At 38.8% G+C, this 19,869-nt stretch overlaps 1 protein-coding gene across 1 annotated transcript in view; it reads left to right on the top strand.

Annotated features, from left to right (window-relative positions):
- The first annotated feature begins 2,735 nt into the window (after positions 1–2,735).
- Positions 2,736–19,869, top strand: part of LOC139116583 (uncharacterized) — a 44,534-nt gene continuing 27,400 nt past the window's right edge. Inside the window, exons 1-6 of the mRNA XM_070679179.1 lie at positions 2,736–3,163; positions 3,543–3,874; positions 5,651–5,842; positions 6,611–6,787; positions 6,995–7,478; positions 8,381–8,528. Of these exons, the coding sequence (XP_070535280.1) occupies positions 2,736–3,163; positions 3,543–3,874; positions 5,651–5,842; positions 6,611–6,787; positions 6,995–7,478; positions 8,381–8,528 (1,761 nt within the window). The remainder of the gene's footprint in view (positions 3,164–3,542; positions 3,875–5,650; positions 5,843–6,610; positions 6,788–6,994; positions 7,479–8,380; positions 8,529–19,869) is intronic.

Raw genomic sequence — 19,869 nt, 5'->3', positions numbered from 1 at the left:
TGGTTTTTCTTCATTCAAATGGAAGAAGAGCAGTTTCTTTATCTGAAATGTGGTGAATATTGGTGAAAAAGTCCTGTTTATCAACAGCCAATTTCAGGCTCCCAATTTTTGACAATCACCTGTTGGTTGACACTCTGTAAATGTTCCAACACAAGACGTGTAGAATCTATAACACCAGATTTTTATTATACTATATGTTACATTGTACATCTCAAACAACGGGCGAGTTGGTATCGGTCAAGATGGTATCGGGAGAGTTGGTTTCGGGCAGGTTCGTATCGGGCGAGTTGGAATCGAGCGAGTGGGTTCTGGGCGGGTTGGAAAAGGTGCGAGTTGACTGTAATTGCAAGTAAGAAAGGAAATGTAAATTGCTATGTGTCTACTTCTTATACCAACACAAGGATTGATGCACAGACATGAATGCATCATAAACAAGTACATCAAAAGATGTTGATTGCAGAAAGCAGAAATTATTGTTTTGAAATTTGGCCTATGAATCATGAGCCAGAAAATTATCAAGCTGTGTCATCCTTAATTGTCATCTCAAAATTATGATGTAGATATGTTACATGATGCTGAAGTCTTCACTAACTTGATATGTTACAATTTCAAGGAAGTACCAGCGGAGGAAGTGGTGGCGGACATGGTGGAAGTGGTGGCCGGGAAACGGAAATGATCTTGTTGGTCTTGCCTATGGCTCCATCTATGAACCGATAGACTATGGATGTGTGGGTGGTTATGGAAGTCAATATGGTAAAAGACAGTCTCATTGCTTCAGTGGTTGACTAAACCTCTATCATAATGCCACATTTTCTGCCCAATGACTGAATTTCATAAGAGAGAGAGACAGAGAGAGAGACAGAGAGAGATCTGTCATGTATTTTTCAATTATAACCCTTTTAAATTTTATGTACATTGTAGTTGTATAGTTAGATTTTCAACTCAACAACATTGATAAAATTCTGCCATGTTTGTAAGTTACTTAGTTGGTTACTTTTGCCAGGTGAGCTGTATTTTGGTGATGATTGGTATGGCAACAGGGTGCTCAGAAGAGGTCTTGGAGGTGCAGGAGGGGGTCTCTGAAAATCAGCACCCGTCACATGCTGCTAGATGGTACAATCACGGCTGACGGTGAAACACCAAGCAGTACACATGCACAGAAGTCAGGTATGGTTTTCATTCGTATTTCTTTAAACAGATTTTTGCTTTCGTGGACAGACATTTCTACTAAAAACCTATGTCATTGTTCTCGTTGTCATATATGTATGAAAGTATATGAATTCAAGCATTCTTTAGGTATGTTTTATTCACCTATTTAAATTGGGGTTTTAGTTAACCCTTTCTATACTTTTTAGGGTTGGTGTAATTGAGTTTATGAGATGAGTTGATGTGCAAAGTTTTGGTTTTGTTGATTTATAAATTTAGACACTTATACATATTTCTTTTAGCAAAGAACATTTCTACTTTTTCTTGTGTCTTTTGTATTTTAATAGCTGCGGTGTAACTTGCAAGGCAGCATCTTTGATTACTTAAATCATAGTGGATATAAACACTTTATAAATAAAGTATTATAATTATTATTTTATTACTATGTTTAAGTGACGGTTAATGTAGCTATGACATTTAATCATATTTCAGTGTTTTAAAGTGTATTAGGTACGTGTATACCATCTTACTCTGGTCACTGCACTGGTCTAACATGCTTAACTCCAAACTATTCTGCTTGTCAATGTACCATATTTTTTTTGGCAAGTGATTCCCAGCAAACCTTCAATTCAAGTTTACACAAAGCGGTGTTGACTGTCACATCAAGGTTCATCTTACGTTTTGGAGTCAAACCAGCAACTGTAGTTGGCGAATTGAAAAAAAAAACTACTGAAAAGATTGCCAAAAGTTATAGCAGCTAATGGAATTTGTAAGCACCATAACTGACTCCTCAAGTTATTGAAATTTGCAAAAAAATATTCCCTATGACAGTATAACTTTGTCCTTTACTGCTTCCTATTTACTGTATAATTGTTTTTGACAGGGGGCGGTGCTGGAGGAAGTCTTTGGATTGAATGTGAAGAACTGGATGGTTATGGCAGCATTTCAGTAAATGCTGGCAGTGGTGAAGGCGGAGCTGGCGGTGGTTCTGGTGGAAGAGTTGCTGTCTATTACCAGGATATGAAAAACTTCAATGGACAATCACTGCCTATGGAGGTACATGACTGAACTCATTCTTATCCTTCAGAGAATCAGTGATTCATTTGTGAATTGATTTTCAGAACCAGTTGTAAAGAGAAATTCTGAACCAAAGAGAAAGAGTCTCAATTTGTTGAAAGCCTTTTGTATTCTTTGCAAGACTATATAATAGTTAAAATTGACCATTGCTGCTTTGAGTAGGTGTGTTATTCTTATTTGCTCAAATGTTATGTTTGACATGCAATTATCATAACATCCAGTCTGACCAAACGCAATTTTGACTACACCATTTCTGACCAATAGAAACTGTTACTTCATCTGGTCTGACCAGTATCAACTGCCATTTCATCCAGCAGTAGCACTGTCATTTCATATGGCCTGACGGATGGCAACTCATTTTGTCAGGCCTGACCAGTTGCAACTGTCTTTTCATCTGGCTTAACAAATGGTAACTGTCATTACATCTAGATCTACTGTAATCAAATTCAGTTGTGATTACATCCAATGTAACAAATTACATTTTGCAATTACCTCTTTTTGACTTCCCGTATATGACAGGCTCCAGCTCGTATGAAGTAGGTGGTTCAGGTACAGTCTATCTTGAAAAGCGTGTTCTAGACACAGGTGAAGTTATCCACAAAACACTGAAAGTCGACAACAATGGCTTAGGATATCCTAGAGCTGCCAACTACGACCATGGTGATTTGCGAGACTTGTTGAATGGTGATTATGTAGATATCAGTCGCTCCGGTGGCATCACATGGTTGTGGCATCACTCTGATGTGTACATCTTTGATGAAGTTCACATTCATGGCAAAGCTCATGTAGCTATTCTTACAAACACAAGTACGCAGGAGGTCTTGGTACGAGGTGGCAAGATGTTTGGTGATCGCACTGGTGTCTTACATGTTGGCCAACAACAGACATTTGGATTTGACTGGGTTGACATCTACATACCAGTTAACACTCAAGTATACAGGTCTGTGCTTTGACAGTTGACCCTGTCTTTAAAATCATAATTATTACAATTTTTATGAAATTTCTAATATTTTACTATCATGTTTAACTACTTTACATCCTTCAATGTTTGACATTTCCTGCACCATATTAAATTACTAAATATCTTGAGTGGTGGAAAGCTCAAGTGACATTGTCTAAATGTTCACATTATCTTTGGTGTACTGAATGGTTAAAAATTATTTGCTTTAAAAAATGTATGCACAAAGCAAATGTTGTGACTCAACAAAGACATAATAATATGATATGAAAGAGATGCATGACCTTCATGCAAAGTATCTTATACCCTGTTTGAGTTTAATGTGAGTTTTGAATAATATTTTGTTAACCCATCCATACAGGTATGGACATCTAGAGCTCCCTAGGCGAGCTGTTATGCGCGACGTCTGGATGGAAGTAAATGGCACCCTATCTGATATAGAAGATTTCACTGTAGAAAGTGGAGGTCTTCTATATTTCTGGTCGTATGGCAGCACCCGCAACAAGATTGATGGTGTCTACCAGTTTGTCAACATGACTATCAGAGCAGATGGCAAATTTGAGCTGTTGACTGTGGCTGATTACAACAGGATGGTGCTGAACTTGACCTCTTTAATGGAGGTCAAGGCTGGTGGCTATGTGAGGACCAATGACATGTTGGTTATTGCTGAAAATGTCACAATAGATGTTGCAGGTAATTTAACCATCACAGATTCCATGCCTGTTCAATACAAGGATGGTTTGCACCCCAGCATTTTCAACGCACTTGTTGGGGCTAGAGTTAGCTAAGGGTGAGGTGTGCAGAACTGTATTCTGCAAATTTATAAGATAAATGAGCCTTTTAATTCAATGAAACTGGCCCCTTAGAAAAACATGTTCTGTGTTCTAGATGTCATTGATAAACCCAGCAATTCTGTAATTATTATGACCAAAGTGAATCAAAAAATTGCTCTTCTTAAAAACGCCTTGTTTGGAAATAAGAAACCAAAACCAAAAAATCAAATTTTCTAACCTACCAAAATTAAAAAGCCTCTTTATCCGATTCCGTTTATCTCTGTTATTTCTCCTTATGGATTACTTCATCTGTACCTTATACACTATGTCATGTTTTCATTGTACTTGTGTGTTCCGGTATGTGTTGTAATTGTCCGTATTTGTCAAAAATCAATGTTGTTAAAGCCTTGAAACATGTTATAAGAAAGGTTTTACTGTTGCTTTGTAATGTTTTTTGGGGAATTCCTAGATTTTTAAGTTTCACTAAGCGTTGTTTGAAGACATTGAATTGAATGAAGCTATCAAAACATGTGTCGCAACTGATGAACCATTTTCTTCCATCAGGAAACTTTTAGCTACTACAGACTATAGTTTACAGAAGCTATTGGGATGGGTATCCGACCAGCGTCCATCGTCAGTCTGTATGTATGTACCATATGTCTGTTTGTGAGGATGATCGCCACTCTCTGGAGAACCACATACTTACAGACTTGATATTTGTTGTTTTGATGCAACATATGATTATGACAACCTGTCTTTTTTAATTTTTCGATATTGTTAAAAATATGCAAATTAGCTCAAAAAAGCCTTTTTGGTAAAAAATCTTCATAACAGATGGTCAGACAGCTTTGATATTTTGTATACAGGTCTCTAGGATGACCTTACTTAGATTTGTTCAAAGTGTGATGAAATGTAAGATTGTATTTTTAAGGCAATTATAGTCATTTTTGGTCAAAACATCTTTAAAAATCTTCTTCTTCAAATCTGCTTGTCATACAGCTTTGACTACTTTTTATATAGGTCCCTAGGGATGTCCTATTTCAGATTTCTCAACATTGTGCAGAAATATGCACATTTGTATTTCGGGGGCAATTTTTGTTATTTTTATAAAAAAATGATTTCGTGAAACCGCTTGTCTTATAGCTTTAATATTTCATACACAGGTCTGTATGGATGATTAAAATGTGATATATTCAAATTATGATAAAATCAACAATTTTGTATTTTTGAGGCAATTTTTGCCATTTTTGGTCAAAAATTACGTTTCTCTGAAATTTCTTGTCTGATAATTTTGATATTTGGTATTATACAGTTTTATAAGCATAGATGGCAGCTTTCTATGCTGGCTATTGATGAATGTCTGTGTCTATAGGGGCTCTGTAAGAATAAGTCATACTGAAACAGTTCTATACACTGTATTGCCAAAGGAGCTCAGCACTCACTATATCTGGTATTATGCTCTGTATGTCCTTTGTACATCTATAGTAGCTTCAGGGACATTGGCCCTATGTTGTATAAAATTTCTCATCTAGCATATAAATTCCTATAATTTTAAATAAAACTAAAGTGATCATTTTGGTTTATGTAAACTTTCATGGCAATTTAACGGATGAGGTAGATCCTCAGATGAGGAAAATGAAGAGAACTCTATCCTGATTGTAGATTTTTTATTTGATTTTTATTGCTTGACAATCAGGTGATGTACATGCTGATTGGTCAGGGCACTCTGCTAGTGATGGACCTGGCTCTGGTCTTGACAAACCCAGTTACAGCACTGGTGCCAGTGGAGGTGCTCACGGCGGAAGAGGAGGTCGATGGGATAATGGACTCTACTCATCTGTAGCATATGATTCCATGTATACACCATCTCAGCCAGGAAGTGGTGGTGGTACGTCTACAGAGATTATTGGAAAAATGGTGGCCGTGGTGGAGGTAGGGATGTTACAAGTCTTTAAGAAACAAATACCAAGATGTGAACTTGCTGTTAGGATAAACTTCATTGGACAATCCACCTGATGGCAGTGTTATTTTATGATTTCATCAAAGTGATTGTATTCTTCAATTCGTATACAGTACGATTGAATGCCAATGAAATTTTTAGAAAACAACCTGCTGTAATTTGTACCACAGTTACTGTTGCATCATAATTCTATGAGTTTCATAGTGAGAAACTTAGAATATAGCAAATTGTGGTTGTAGACAGTTAACTAAAATACAGTTTTGTGTGCACAATATTTGGCTCCAGCAATTTTAAACATACAGGTTCATACAAAGCTCCATGACATTTTGTACTATAACTTTCCACTCTAGATTTGGTTAGACCCTTTTTCTCATGATTTATGCACTGTCATAACATTAGTTGCATAGAAGATATCCATAATGTTTTCTGCTATTATAGCTTCTTGCTTGTCAGGAATTTGTGATTAAACAACATTTTTAGCTTTACTTAACTACAGGACTACCTTGTGTAGCATTTTTCACTTTAAACATTAACATGATTTTATAAAAAAAATTAATAAACATAAGATAATCAATCGTCTTTTGTAAATCAAATCTGAGTTTTGATGACTGACAGGGGCCTACATGATAATGACAAATTTGCATGATCTTGTTCTGTGTACATTTGGAATGAAGTTCAGTGTTCTTTGTTTTGTAGGTATGATACATCTTGAAGTTCATGATACTTTGCGTGTTGAGGGTCGTCTCCATGCCAACGGGGAGGATGGCAGGCATGACAGTGATGGCAGTGGAGGAGGTGGTGCTGGGGGCAGCATCATGGCACATGTCGGTCATCTTGATGGCAGTGGTACTGTTGAGGTCAATGGCGGTGAAGGTGTGTTCAGAGATTTATATATTTCCGTTTTGTTTGTCTTTTTAAGAGTTCAGTCTGTAAATCTGACGGATTGATGAACAGGAACACTCAGACCATTCATTGTATGCATCATTATCAGGGTGGTAGATGTTATTTGAAAAGTTGCAGCTATAAGGCCTTATTTGCATAAATGTCAATCATCTTTAAAATCTTATTCTATTGGTGCAGCTTATCTTGGAGGTGGAGGCAGTGGAGGTCGAATTGCTGTGTATACAGATTGGTATGACTTCATTGGTGAACTGCAGGCATACGGAGGAACCACACACCACACAGACTTCCGGGAAGGCTATGGTTCATCTGGTACAGTTTATGTACAAGACAAGTCTAACCAGGATGATCCGATTCGTAAGCTGATTTTAGATAACAACCAGGTGTACACAGAACCTTCCAGAGTTGGAGAGCTACACAAAATACGCTCTGCAGGCTATGGCGTTTCATCAACGAGTACAACTTTTACAACTTACGCCGGAGTTGTTGTGAGCACCACGGGCAGTATTTGTTGCAGCTCATCTAACCGTCATCCATTGCGTAACATTGGGTCTGGATCTGGAAAAGATGTTTACTATTCGACAAGAGCTTCCAATCCTGTCATAACGTATGAGTTTCCATTCACATTGTATGTAGATCATGTACGTCTATATCCCCAGTGCAGGTATGTTGAAGACTTAAAGGGAGGGTTTTTCCTGTATGCCGCTGCACATATGCGACCCATACGATGGGTGGGAGACTGTTGCTATGCACAACATATCTCAACATTCGTTGTGCATATCAAAAATTGTAAATGGCGGCTGTACCAAAACTGATGACAGCTAGCATATCTCAAGCAGCTTGATTATAACGATACAACCAGAGTTTATTTGGCAAAAAAATTGCAAAATTGGTGACTATGAAGAATACCAATCAAATGCTGAATTTGCTTCACTTTTGCTTGTCATTCATTTCCGATTTACCGATATGGCGCAATGTTTATGAATAAGTAAGTCACACAGCCGTTGAGGATATGACCACGACCTGTTGACATCATCTACTGAAGTTGAGAAGACTGAAATATGATAGGCTCCCAGTGTAAAATCAATATGATCCTGGGGATGTCCTTTTTCTTCACAAAGCTTAACAAAGCTAATAGAGAGCCACTTAGGAAATCCTCATGGCTGGTTTATGAGCATGGTGTCAAATCTTTCCAAATCCCAATCATGGTATATCACTGAATTGTGTACAATTTGCCCAGCGTCTCAGTGACAAAGCAATGACTTCATATTCTAGAATCCAAATACCTGAATAATGTGACCATGTTAGTGCTGGTGAAGTAGCTCTGTCAACCTTTTGTCTAGTCAAGCACATCATTGATACATTAATCGAAATCATTGTGAGGAGTATCTCAGTATAAAGCACAGATAATTTACTTCAAAAACATTGCGTAAATATTTTTGTACAAATTTTTTTACTAAGTATGAAAAATATAAATCATATAGTTCGTAGTACATTGCTTACAAAGGTGCTTTAGAAGTCTTTCAGTGTTCGAGATGTTTTATACACTTTGTTTCTTTTTTCAAGCTATGCATCTGATTATGAGGTTTGGAGTGAACTTGGAGGCATCCGTGTCAATCTCACCGATGGGTATGTTGATACATATGGATGCACTGTACAGACAGACAGTGAAGACATCTATGGAAGGGTTGATGTCGGTAGAAAAGCAGACAAGGTAACAGAGACACTCATTGTAGGATTTCATTAAACAGATGCATATAGCAATGAATGCATGACATTGTCTTGTTGACTGATACATGGACAAAATTCATTCTGCGTGTGTAACTGTAAAACTGATCAATTTGACTACTCTTTTAATTCGACCATCTATTTTTCTTCTGAAACAAATGTGCATGAAGTTTCAGTATGAAGTACAGCTTTCGAATTTACCAACCCTCTTGTCTCTGTCACCCATTCCTGGTCAAACCTGGCTGTGGTTGCACATAAAGGGAGCAAAACAATTTCTTTCATTCAAATGACCTCTTAATTATGGACACAGCATTGGCATAGACAGTCTGTGCTACATCTGAGCAACACATGACACACCAGCAGAACTTAATGTAACAAATAATAATTTAATGAACAAAAATAAATTTCAACTAAGTGCTCAATCTCTTACACTCTGTTAACCCTTACAAAAATGAGGTCCTGGCAGGAGAGCGACAGGAGAGCGACAGGAATGTCTTGGACTAAAGCTGCCAGAGTTCCAGGGCAGATTTCTGGCCCGCAGAATCTGCCCCGCTAGCTGGGCAGATCACTTTGTCACAAATCTGTCCGGCAGAGCGGCAGAAAATTACTTGAATGGTGCAGCATCCCTGCAGGAACATTAGTGGCCTAATAATTGTGGCTGATCAGATATATCTAACAACAAATCTGGCCCGTAGAGCGACAGAAAATGATAGGAGTGGAGCAGCATCTCTGCACTTAATGCATTTTGACTGTAACCATGGAAGTAGCAGAGGACGGATCGACTTACATGTGTTCATAGTTGCACAGAGGCGATCAGTAAGCTTAATTTTGCTGCGGTATTGTCTATCACAAATATAAAAAAATAAAATAAAAATAAATGAAGTTTGCAGATGGTATACATAAGCCCAGCGATGTATGAACATGACATGAGCGTGGGTTTGCAGTGCTAATACCGGTAGTTCATTCATAGTGTGATAATTAATAGACAGTAAAAGCTGCTATGATGTGATTGAGGCGATCGAGCTACAAACTGCTAAAAAGGGTATTCTGTTTCATGAGTACACTGTAGGCAGCCACAAAAGATCCTATGAAAAAGTTTTCTTTGCCCATCAGGTTACTTTTGAGCCAATGATAAATTAATCCGTAAGAAAATTCAAAATTAAATTCATGGCAGCAACGAAAATCTCTCGAAAATTGGCCGTAGTCCACGAAGGAAATAATAAATTGATAACATAACATTTCATTGCTTGCTTTTAAATATAGGATTTACATCACGTCTGTGACAATATTTGACCTTACAAATTATCTCATCGACAATTATTTACAAAAAAACATCATTTTACTTTGATCAGTGCAGTTACTAAATCGCCGACTTTTGAAGTTTTTAAGACAAGGGAATAAATCTTGTAAATCCATTTTCATTATTGTTATTGTGTTCTCAACCCATGGATGCGTGTACGTACGTGCACGTAACCTCAACTCTCCAGAGAAACACACGCGAACACAAGTTTACACAGTTGAACTGATGCGTTGGTTTTCGTATCTCACTCTGTCTCAAAGAATACAATTTTCATGAAACTTGGGTCCCGTAAAACCGAAAAGGCTAAGGTTTTGTACGATACACAGTTGTAGCACGGCGGCATATGGGAATGCTATACGTAGGGTTTCGCCACTATATTCCTGCTATATTCTGACATCGTGTCGCGACTTAGTCATGGCCACAGGAGCTCTCAATGTACTGTTGCTTGGATAGTCGATCGAACGCTCTAGGTTTTTTCAATGAACTTTCCGTCAGTGTACTATTTAAATGCTTTTGAAGTCCGCTGTACTTCATGCTAGTTACACTGCAGGGATCGCGAGGACTTTGTACCGGAAGTAATAGTATCACGCATGATGACATCATAGATCATGTGAAGACTTCGTTATGATTGGTCAGATTGGTAAAACAATCAAAGGTCAAATCTCAGCGGCAAATTTTGGACAGTTACGACCTTTGAATTACTGAGTAAATCGTCGCTGATTTTTCCCAATAAGTTTGACAAAATTTCACGTAAATTTGCTGTTTGACATCGTCCTGACGACTCCATGCACGCTATATATGTAAAACCTATAGGCAATGTTTACGACGCGTAAAAAAGTCATCGTCGTCATGATCAGCTTGTGGAGATCGATCGGCTCGTCGATTTGAACAATGATCACCATAACATCCCCGTGGATCTAGGCGTGCGTTTAAACTTTGGTAAGTAAATTTTCGATTTGCCTTCTCTGCGACGTGAAGACATAGTTTTTTACTGTTTTTGTTCGGCGCAATTCTCGAGTGAATACTGTTCAATTGTATGAATTCTAATAATTGGTATAACTCGTGAGGTTGAACGTAGAGTGTACAACGATATAGGGACCGTGGAACAGTGTACACAAAAATAATATACTTCTCTCTTGCATTGGCAAAGGTAAAACTTTGCTAATGTATACAAATTTCCCTCAATGTACGATATAAAACAAAGAAAGAACAATACATGTAGGAATTATCGTCATTAAGTTCTCAAACTCAAACTCTTGACTGAGTCTGGTACCTGCTACATGTATTCCAAAACGTACTTCTCTATAGTATGACATCAATATACATCTGACTGCTTATAAGATTATTCTGAACGTGTGTCCTTAAAGTTGAAGTTTATTTTAAAATTTTTATTAACGTATTTTGACATTTGTTTATATGTAACCTGTAGATATTTTGCTGGCATATTGTAAGGAGAATCAATAATTAATTTACAATATTTCATTACAATATTTCATTGGAGTTGACTCTTACACCACAAAATATGCATACAATATTCTATTGCATTTAATGCTGCAACCATTTGATAAGCAACTTAGATATAAGCTCAGTACTAAGACCTACCTTTTTTCTAACTATGTTTCAATTTGGCTTTGGAAAGTTCATGTAGGTATGCAATGAAGTGTACTCAAACCAAGCGAGTATTACATGGTGAAGTCTACAATGTTAATGGAATTACTGCAGGGGATAAATCATCTGCAAATTAAATTTTGTTTTATGCCAATGATTCTACTACTTTCCTAGTTTGAAGCAAATTGCAAGATGAACAGATTGATACTAGACTACTGCTATAAATGACATTTTGTCATTCACAAGTTGAGGGAACATTTTCTTTATTTATGAATACATGCAAATTTCACAGTCTTCAATGTTTGATGGCTGTTGAACGAGTCAAAATTTTCAACCCCAACGAGGATTCTAACTTGCATACATAATTTTGTCATAAGTTTGATAAACTTTATATCTGATTTGAACTTTTTTATATTTTTTCCAGCTTACACATAGGACAACTTCAAGATGACAAGTCAAGCAATAACCAAAGCTGTAACAGACAAGTACAAGTCTTTCAGAATAATCCGTCGTTGTGACAATATGAAGTTAAGGACTTTACGGACACTTGAACATTTTTGAACAGTAAGTATTTATATCGGTCATGTTGATTGGCTTTAAAAATATGGTGGATTAAATTTTATTCCTACCAAATTTTTAGCCCTTGCATTCTTTTTGGGGCGCAGCAAAGTGGTGTAGGTTGTGAGATGATGGCTTGGTAATGGCTGATTTTCAGCAGCAGTGATAAGTTTCAGGTTGTTGGAGTAAATGTTAGTCAGATTGCAGAAGGTAGGTTGATTTTTGTATGGCAGAGCAGCAGCTAGCCTGCCTGGCAGAGCAGTAGCTAGCCTGCCTGGCAGAGCAGCAGCTAACCCGCCCGGCAGAGCGACACCTAACCAGCCCGGCAGAGCAGCAGCTATAACCGTCCAGCAGAGCGACAGCTAACCTGTCCTGCAGAGAGACATTAATCTTTCCGGGAGGGATCCAGCAAACCTAATTTGGTTAGCAATGCCACGCTCTCCCGGAAAGATGGTCCTGGAGAGCTCCCGTCCACTGCGGGTCCTTTTCTGGAGAGCTCCCGAAAATCTTGTCGGGAAGGCTAAAATTTTCATAAGGGAAGAAACTTTCTTGTATCTGACCTCTAGAGGGTGCAGTAAACTCTAAGAACTCAACCCTCATCAACAGATACAATCTCCAAAATACATGTGTAAATACACCTCGATAAGAAAATAATTACTCTCTGATGTTGAAAATTAGAAACACAGAAATATGATATCAAACAATCATCAGTTTTCCCTCGGAAACTCACTTATTACAGTACAAAGGGTGTACTCTGTATACTCAACTCAGAACTTGTCAACTCTATGAAATAACAATTGAATCACACTGTCCATTCAAAATATCCAAATACAAAGTTTTCGACTTTACAGAAATTCTCTACAGTCCTTGCAGTAGCAGCGAGAAATTCCCTAAAGTTCTGGTAACCGCCGTCAATTGTTGTCTGTTGTTTAGTCTCAGTGATTTTCCCTCGAAGTTTCTGTATCACAAGGCAAAGGACATCACGCATGTGAAAATCCAGATCACAGGTGGATGCAGATCCTCTCAAAAAGTGATGAGTTTTCTCTATCAAACTTATACATCACTACTTCCACAACCTACTTGTTTCACAGTCCTTCTGCAATCGTTGGGTCTCTCCTCTCAATATGTAACAGTGCACACTTGTTGTGCTCTTTTCCAGCAAACTTCTCACACAGAAAGTTCTGGATCTAACACGCTTAATGGAGTTTCCCCATCCAGACAGTTTTCTTAAAGTTCTCAACTTTTGTAAGAAATGTTCAGTTCTTAACCAATTCTCTAAAACCTATTGCCAGCAAAGTTAATAACACTTCAAATTTACTCTTGAGAAGAGCAGTGTAGCGCGCAAACAAATCCTTAAAACTCAAAATTATTTGTCTGCAACTACGGTACTTTGCAAGAGTTGTCTACAGCTGATATTCTGTAATGCGTTCCCTCTTAAATAGGACGATGCAAATATCCGATCTGAGTTTCAAGTGGTTTATTCGAATATAAGCATGTCTTCCAGACAGAGAATAACAATTCTTTATACGTATTGGAACATTGAGAACGATTAACTGAAAACAAATCAAAGAAAAGGATACAGGAAGTGAGAACTAAGCTACGTTCACACTATGACACAGGAAGTAAATACTCTCTATGACACAGGAAGTAAATACACTCTATGACACAGGAAATGGGAAACAGGAAGTAACTAACAGGAAGTAATACTCCCTCTGAGATGACTCAGGGGTCAAAGGTTTGTTGATGAAATCTCATTTGCATAAAAGCAGCCTTGACTTAACGAGTGAACAATTTAGCTGCTTTGAAACAATCACTAACTCAAAGTTGCATAAGAATACAATCACTACATTACTTTAACTGAAAGTCTCAAAGAGATGTACTATATTTAACGTAATCAGAGTCTGTTGAATGTGTCCATTATAGTGTTCATTGTTCACATACTTCAATGAGTCCTTGGCCCTTTGTAAGGCACACGTGCTAAGAGTCTCACAATGGAACAAGGCTATTCTGCCTAAGTCACAAAAGAATCACTGAAGCGCTCACCGATATTTTTGTGGGGCTGTATAAGACTATCGCATCAACAGGTTCAAAGCTGTTCCATCAAAATGGTCTTTACAAGCAATCTTGGCGAGAACTATAGCCGGTCGCCTTCAGAGACATGTCCACTCTCCGAAGGTCTAACTTAAAGTGTCTAAAAGCACGCTTGGAATGGGTACATGTGCGCATTGCGTAATACAAAAGGTAAACATTGAAGGCGGAAATGAAGTGATGACTCATTTCACATGACTTTGAATTTGAACTATGGCCAAATAAGGGATGTTGATTTTGACCGTAACATTCCGGTCCCCTAATTGTGTAGATGTGACACGGAACAATTATAAATCCAATATTCTAAACTGGTCAAAATCCAATCTAACTAAACAAACATGAATAATATACTGTTCATATATCACTAATAAAAAAGATTAAAGCTCTTAGCTGTTCTTGCGTCCTTCAGACGAATCTTCGATGGCGTCGGCCTCCAGAAGCACACACAAATTATCCACTGGATGTCGCAGAGTAGTCGTTCTGGTCTTGATTTCTGCAAACCTGACAAGTCCCTTCTTGTCTTTCATGACTTGGGTGATTCTGCCCATGGACCAGGAGTTTCTTGGCGCTGTGTTGTCGACGATCAACACCATTAAGTCTCCAACGTTGAGGTTTCTTCTGATCTCAAGCCACTTCCGTCTCTCTTGTAGCAATGGGAGATATTCTTTCATCCATCTCTTCCAAAATATATCTGCCAGGTACTGCATTTGTCTCCATCGACGGCGTACGTAGTTGTCATTCTTCTGAAACAAGCAGGGTGGCAGGGCCTGTTTTGGCTTCAGCATCAACAGGTGGTTGGGTGTTAATGCCTCTAGATCGTTCAGATCTTCTGACAGCCTGGTGATTGGTCGGCTGTTAATTATGGCTTCCACTTCACATAACAGTGTTCTGAGTGCTTCATCAGACATACGAAGTGGTTGTTGTTTGAGCAAGGAAAAGATGATTTTCCTTATGGTTCTGATGTGACGCTCCCATACTCCTCCAAAGTGAGAACCTGCAGGGGGGGGTTTGAATTCCCATTTGATGTCTTGTAGCATCTCAGCTATCTTCTCTTGGTTCCATCTCCAGATACTCTCCTTCAGCTTTTTGTCGGCTGCGACGAAGTTAGTCCCGTTGTCTGACCTGATTGACCTAACTTGTCCTCTGCGTGCTATGAATCTTCTGATGGCGTTGATGCACGAATCTGTGTCTAATGACCAGGCTACTTCTAAGTGTACCGCACGAGTTGCCATACATGTGAACATCACTCATTACCTCTTCTCAGTGACACGGCCACGTTTGACCTCCATTGGTCCAAAGTAATCTACACCTGTACGAGTGAATGGCGGCTCTTTGGGAGTGATGCGGTCCTTTGGTAGGTCTGACATCCTCTGCTCACAAACTTTAGCTCTATATTTTCTACAGATGACACTTTGGTTACGAGGTTGCAGATTGCTGTAGGCGCCCGTAGAATCCAATATTTCTCTCTTAGCTTCACCTGCATTGAGTTACCTTCAAAGATGTCTGACTTCTTTGTGGTGTCTTGGAGTATGATTGTTGACACTGGTGAGTCTTTAGGCAGCACTATTGATTGGGTGCTTGCTGTCTGGTGACACTGAGGCACGTTCCAGGCTTCCGCCAACTCGTATTATTCCTTTATCCAAAATTGGGTCCAGCTTATATAATGGGCTGTATCTCCTGACTTGCTTCCCTTATGAAAATTTTAGCCTCCCGACAAGATTTTTGGGAGCTCTCCAGAAAAGGTCCCGCAGTGGTCCAGGAGCTCTCCAGGACCATCTTTCCGGGGAGAGCGTGGCATTGCTAACCCATTAGGTTTGTGGATCCCTCCCGGAAAGATTAATGTCTCTCTGCAGGACAGGTTAGCTGTCGCTCTGCTGGACGGTTATAGCTGCCGCTCTCACTATAGGGAAAATTTGCGAGACTAGGGCGAGAAAGTGACGCTTTCTCGCAATTAGTGAGGATCTCTTGTCATTCTCACTGCTACCGGTGAGAATTCAAAATTCTCACCAGTGAGAAATGAGAAATGCTTTCCTTGGTAAGATAATAGATTCTCACCGGCGAGAATGGAAATTCTCACTAAGCACTGCGAGAATGGTAATTTTTTTTCGGTGAGAATCAACCAGACTCATTGTTCACTGGTGAGAATTAACCAGATTGATTCAAACCAGTGAACAGCAAGTCCAGCTGATTCTCACCAATGAATGGTGAGTCTGGTTGATTCTCACTGTAAAAATTACCATTCTCACCGTGCTTGGTGAGAATTTCCATTCTCACCGGTGAGAATGTATTATCTCACTAAGAGTTGATTTCTCACTGATCATCAGTGTGAATTCAAAAATTCTCACCGGTAGCAGTGAGAATGACAAGAGATTCTCACCAATTGCGAAAAAGCGTCACTTTCTCGCCTAGTCTCGCAATTTTTCCCTATAGTGTCTGCCGGGCTGGTTAGGTGTCGCTGTGCCGGGCGGGTTAGCTGTCGCTCTACCGGGCAGGTTAGCTGCTGCTCTGGTGGGCAGATTAGCTGCTGCTCTGCCGGGCAGGCTAGCTACTGCTCTGCCAGGCAGGCTAGCTGCTGCTCTGCCATACAAAAATCAACATACCTTCTGCACTCTGACTAGCATTTACGCCAACAACCTGAAACTTATCACTGCTGCTGAAAATCAGCTATCAAGCCATCATCTCACAACCTACACCACTCTGCTGGCGCCCCCCCCAAAAAAAGAATGCAAGGGCTAAAAAATTGGTAGGAGTAAAATTTAATCCACCATATTTTTAAAGTTAATCAACATGACCAATATAAATACTTAATGTTCAAAAAATTTTCGAGTGTCCGTAAAGTCCTTAACTTCATATCGTCACATCGACGGATTATTCTGAAAGACTTGTACTTGTCTGTTACAGCTTTGGTTATTGCTTGACTTGTCATCTTGAAGTTGTCCTATGTGTAAGCTGAAAAAATATAAAAAAGTTCAAATCAGATATAAAGTTTATCTAACTTATGACAAAATTACGTATGCAAGTTAGAATCCTCCTTGGGGTTGAAAATTTTGACTCGTTCAACAGCCATCAAACATTGAAGACTGTGAAATTTGCATGTATTCATAAAATAAAGAAAATTTTCCCTCAACTTGTGAATGACAAAATGTCATTTATAGCAGTAGTCTAGTATCATCTGTTCATCTTGCAATTTGCTTCAAACTAGGAAAGTAGTAGAATCATTGGCATAAAACAAAATTTAATTTGCAGATGATTTATCCCCTGCAGTAATTCCATCACTGTGCCAAATGTTCCGTATCTATCAAAATCCACTAGAATATAGTTCAGTGGATTCTACCAGTATACAGCGGAATCCATAAGGGAATCCATTGCTATCCAGTTTAGAGAATATAGTTGTAGAATACACAATGGATTCTATTAGTATCCAGTTAAACACTCTCTGGAGTTGATTTTGGGAATACATCTTGTAATCCTCTATGGATATTGCTGGATTCCCTAACCATAATGCATTGCAGATCTGCTGGGGGTGTAAGAAGTGCAGGTATAGAAAATACACCTCTATATCCATTATGGATACTGTTGAATTATATTGCAATGATTAATGCATTCATATAAAAATATATTAGCGGGTCCCCGAACTTGATAAAATGAGTTAGGATATTGTCAAAGCCTGGAACTGCGACAATCGGAGCTTGAAAACAAGCATACAGTTGTTCTATTATAACTACGAGTGTGCACTCTGTAAACAATGCAATAAATGCTACTGACTAGGTTACGCCTCATGACATCGGTTCCCACTAAATACTCCCTGTACATACCCGGGGACTCCGGGGAGCCGCCAAGTGCAGAAATTGGCCTAACTGCAACTATTTCAGCCCAAATCTACTCGATCCACCTGAAGTCAAGCACCACTGGAAAAAAATTGTAACATGTTTCATGAGCTAAAACAAACAGCTGTTTGTTATCAAATGTGGGAGAAAGTGCCAGATCAAGATAAAAATGAGTTGTCAAAGTCTAGGTCAGGGCGCAGATCATTCAGCTATATCATGGCCGTGAGGTAATCGGCCTAATGGCTTCCTCAAATGTCCGAGAGAATTTCTAAAAAATCGCCTTTTGTGAAACTTTCCTTTGACATCAAAACGATGCGATCAGAATTCGTCCGACCATCGCGATGTCAGAACTACGAGTGAAAAACAAATGATAGAAAGATAACTTTTTTCCAAAATGCAGAAAAGCCACTGACATGAACAATTATGCAACAAATGTAGATCGTGTGAAACGGGTACGCTTCTCCCGCAGAAGAAGTCCTTCAAACGGTGTTTTCTTGTTTGTACAAAACGTGTCAATTACCATTGCGCCAGTAAACTCTCTAAACAATCATGAAAAACATATTTCAGCCGACAAACATTGAAGCCAAGTCAGTTCAATTTAGTACAAAAATGAGATAAAAGTTCACAGGTCCGCATTTCATAGCCAATATATTCCCGGAGAAATAACCCATTTTAGAGGTTGTCGGACAAGTGTGTCGAGGTATCGAAAGAACGGACAAGCAAGCTTGTCGAAGAGAATGTTGCATCGGACATCAGAGGTATCGAAGATAACATCTGACAAGTGTGTCACGGGTGTCGATCGACTAGATGGCTTTCAATTCTACTGGTGGACTCATAAGAAAAAAATCAAAGAAAAATTAGTCAGAGGAAAGCATGAACGAAATCAAGAAAATCAGTGTGTCTCATTGTACTTGTCCGCGCACAGTCCCTCCACCAAGGGACCGTGGTCCGCGTAAGCTCATTTTTAACCACAGGCTTCGTTTCTGTATATGGTTTTACTGTTGGACAAAAACACCGCAATGCTACGCTAAAATTATAGAATTGCTTTCCTTCAAAGAGAACTTTTTCATATTATGATACGCAGATCGATGGGGAAATAGTTTAATGTTAATACTACTCCATGAATATTCTTAGAAGTCGGCTGTCCTTTGTTTGATATCCCTTCGTTCATTTGCATCTAAATGAAGCCGGCTTGGCTTTGGATTTGCACATATGCATGTGAAATGAGATTTCAACCTGTCGTTTTCACGGGTTGAAGCGATGTTGTAATCACCGTCCCTACACCCACCTGGGTGGAGGGACGGTGTTGTAATTAATGGTTCACTGTGTATGCACAAGGGGCAGATGAAAGTCCCCTGGGGTGGGAGGAGGTTTTTTTTGTGCAACGGTTTACCTTATTGGATTTTATTAATTTTGACTGTGATATTTCAAATAAAGCTTTCGACTCCAAGCTGTCTGACTGTGTTTCAAACTTCCTTATTTCCTCTTCAACCAGTACACATACCACTCTATAATTGCTGCGCAAACAACATTGCCAACTTGTATCAGCGTATCAGCGGATTGGCTTATTAAGTGAACACCACATCCGTCCCACACGTAGTTAATGCGTGTGGGACGGCTGTGGTGTTGACTCAATCACTTAATCCGCTGATACCGACAGCGGATTAGCAAATTGGCAATGTTTTCGGAGCAATTACAATGGTGTATACACACGTACGAGATAAGGACTTGTCGGTAATATATAAAACAGTCAGACGGTGTGGAGTCGAAATCTTTATTTGAAATACTACAGTCAAAATTAATAAAAGTAATTTTATTAATTTTGACTGTGGTATTTCAAATAAAGATTTCGATGATAAAGAAAGCAGTCAGACGGTTTAGAGTTGAACTTTATTTGAAATATCACAGTCAAAATTAATAAAATAAAATAAGGTAAACCGTTGCAC

The sequence above is a fragment of the Ptychodera flava genome, chromosome 17 (genome assembly GCF_041260155.1).
Source record: "Ptychodera flava strain L36383 chromosome 17, AS_Pfla_20210202, whole genome shotgun sequence".
Lineage (NCBI taxonomy): Eukaryota > Metazoa > Hemichordata > Enteropneusta > Ptychoderidae > Ptychodera > Ptychodera flava.
Note: the sequence above shows the minus strand (reverse complement) of the source record. Positions and strands in the feature narration are given on the sequence as shown.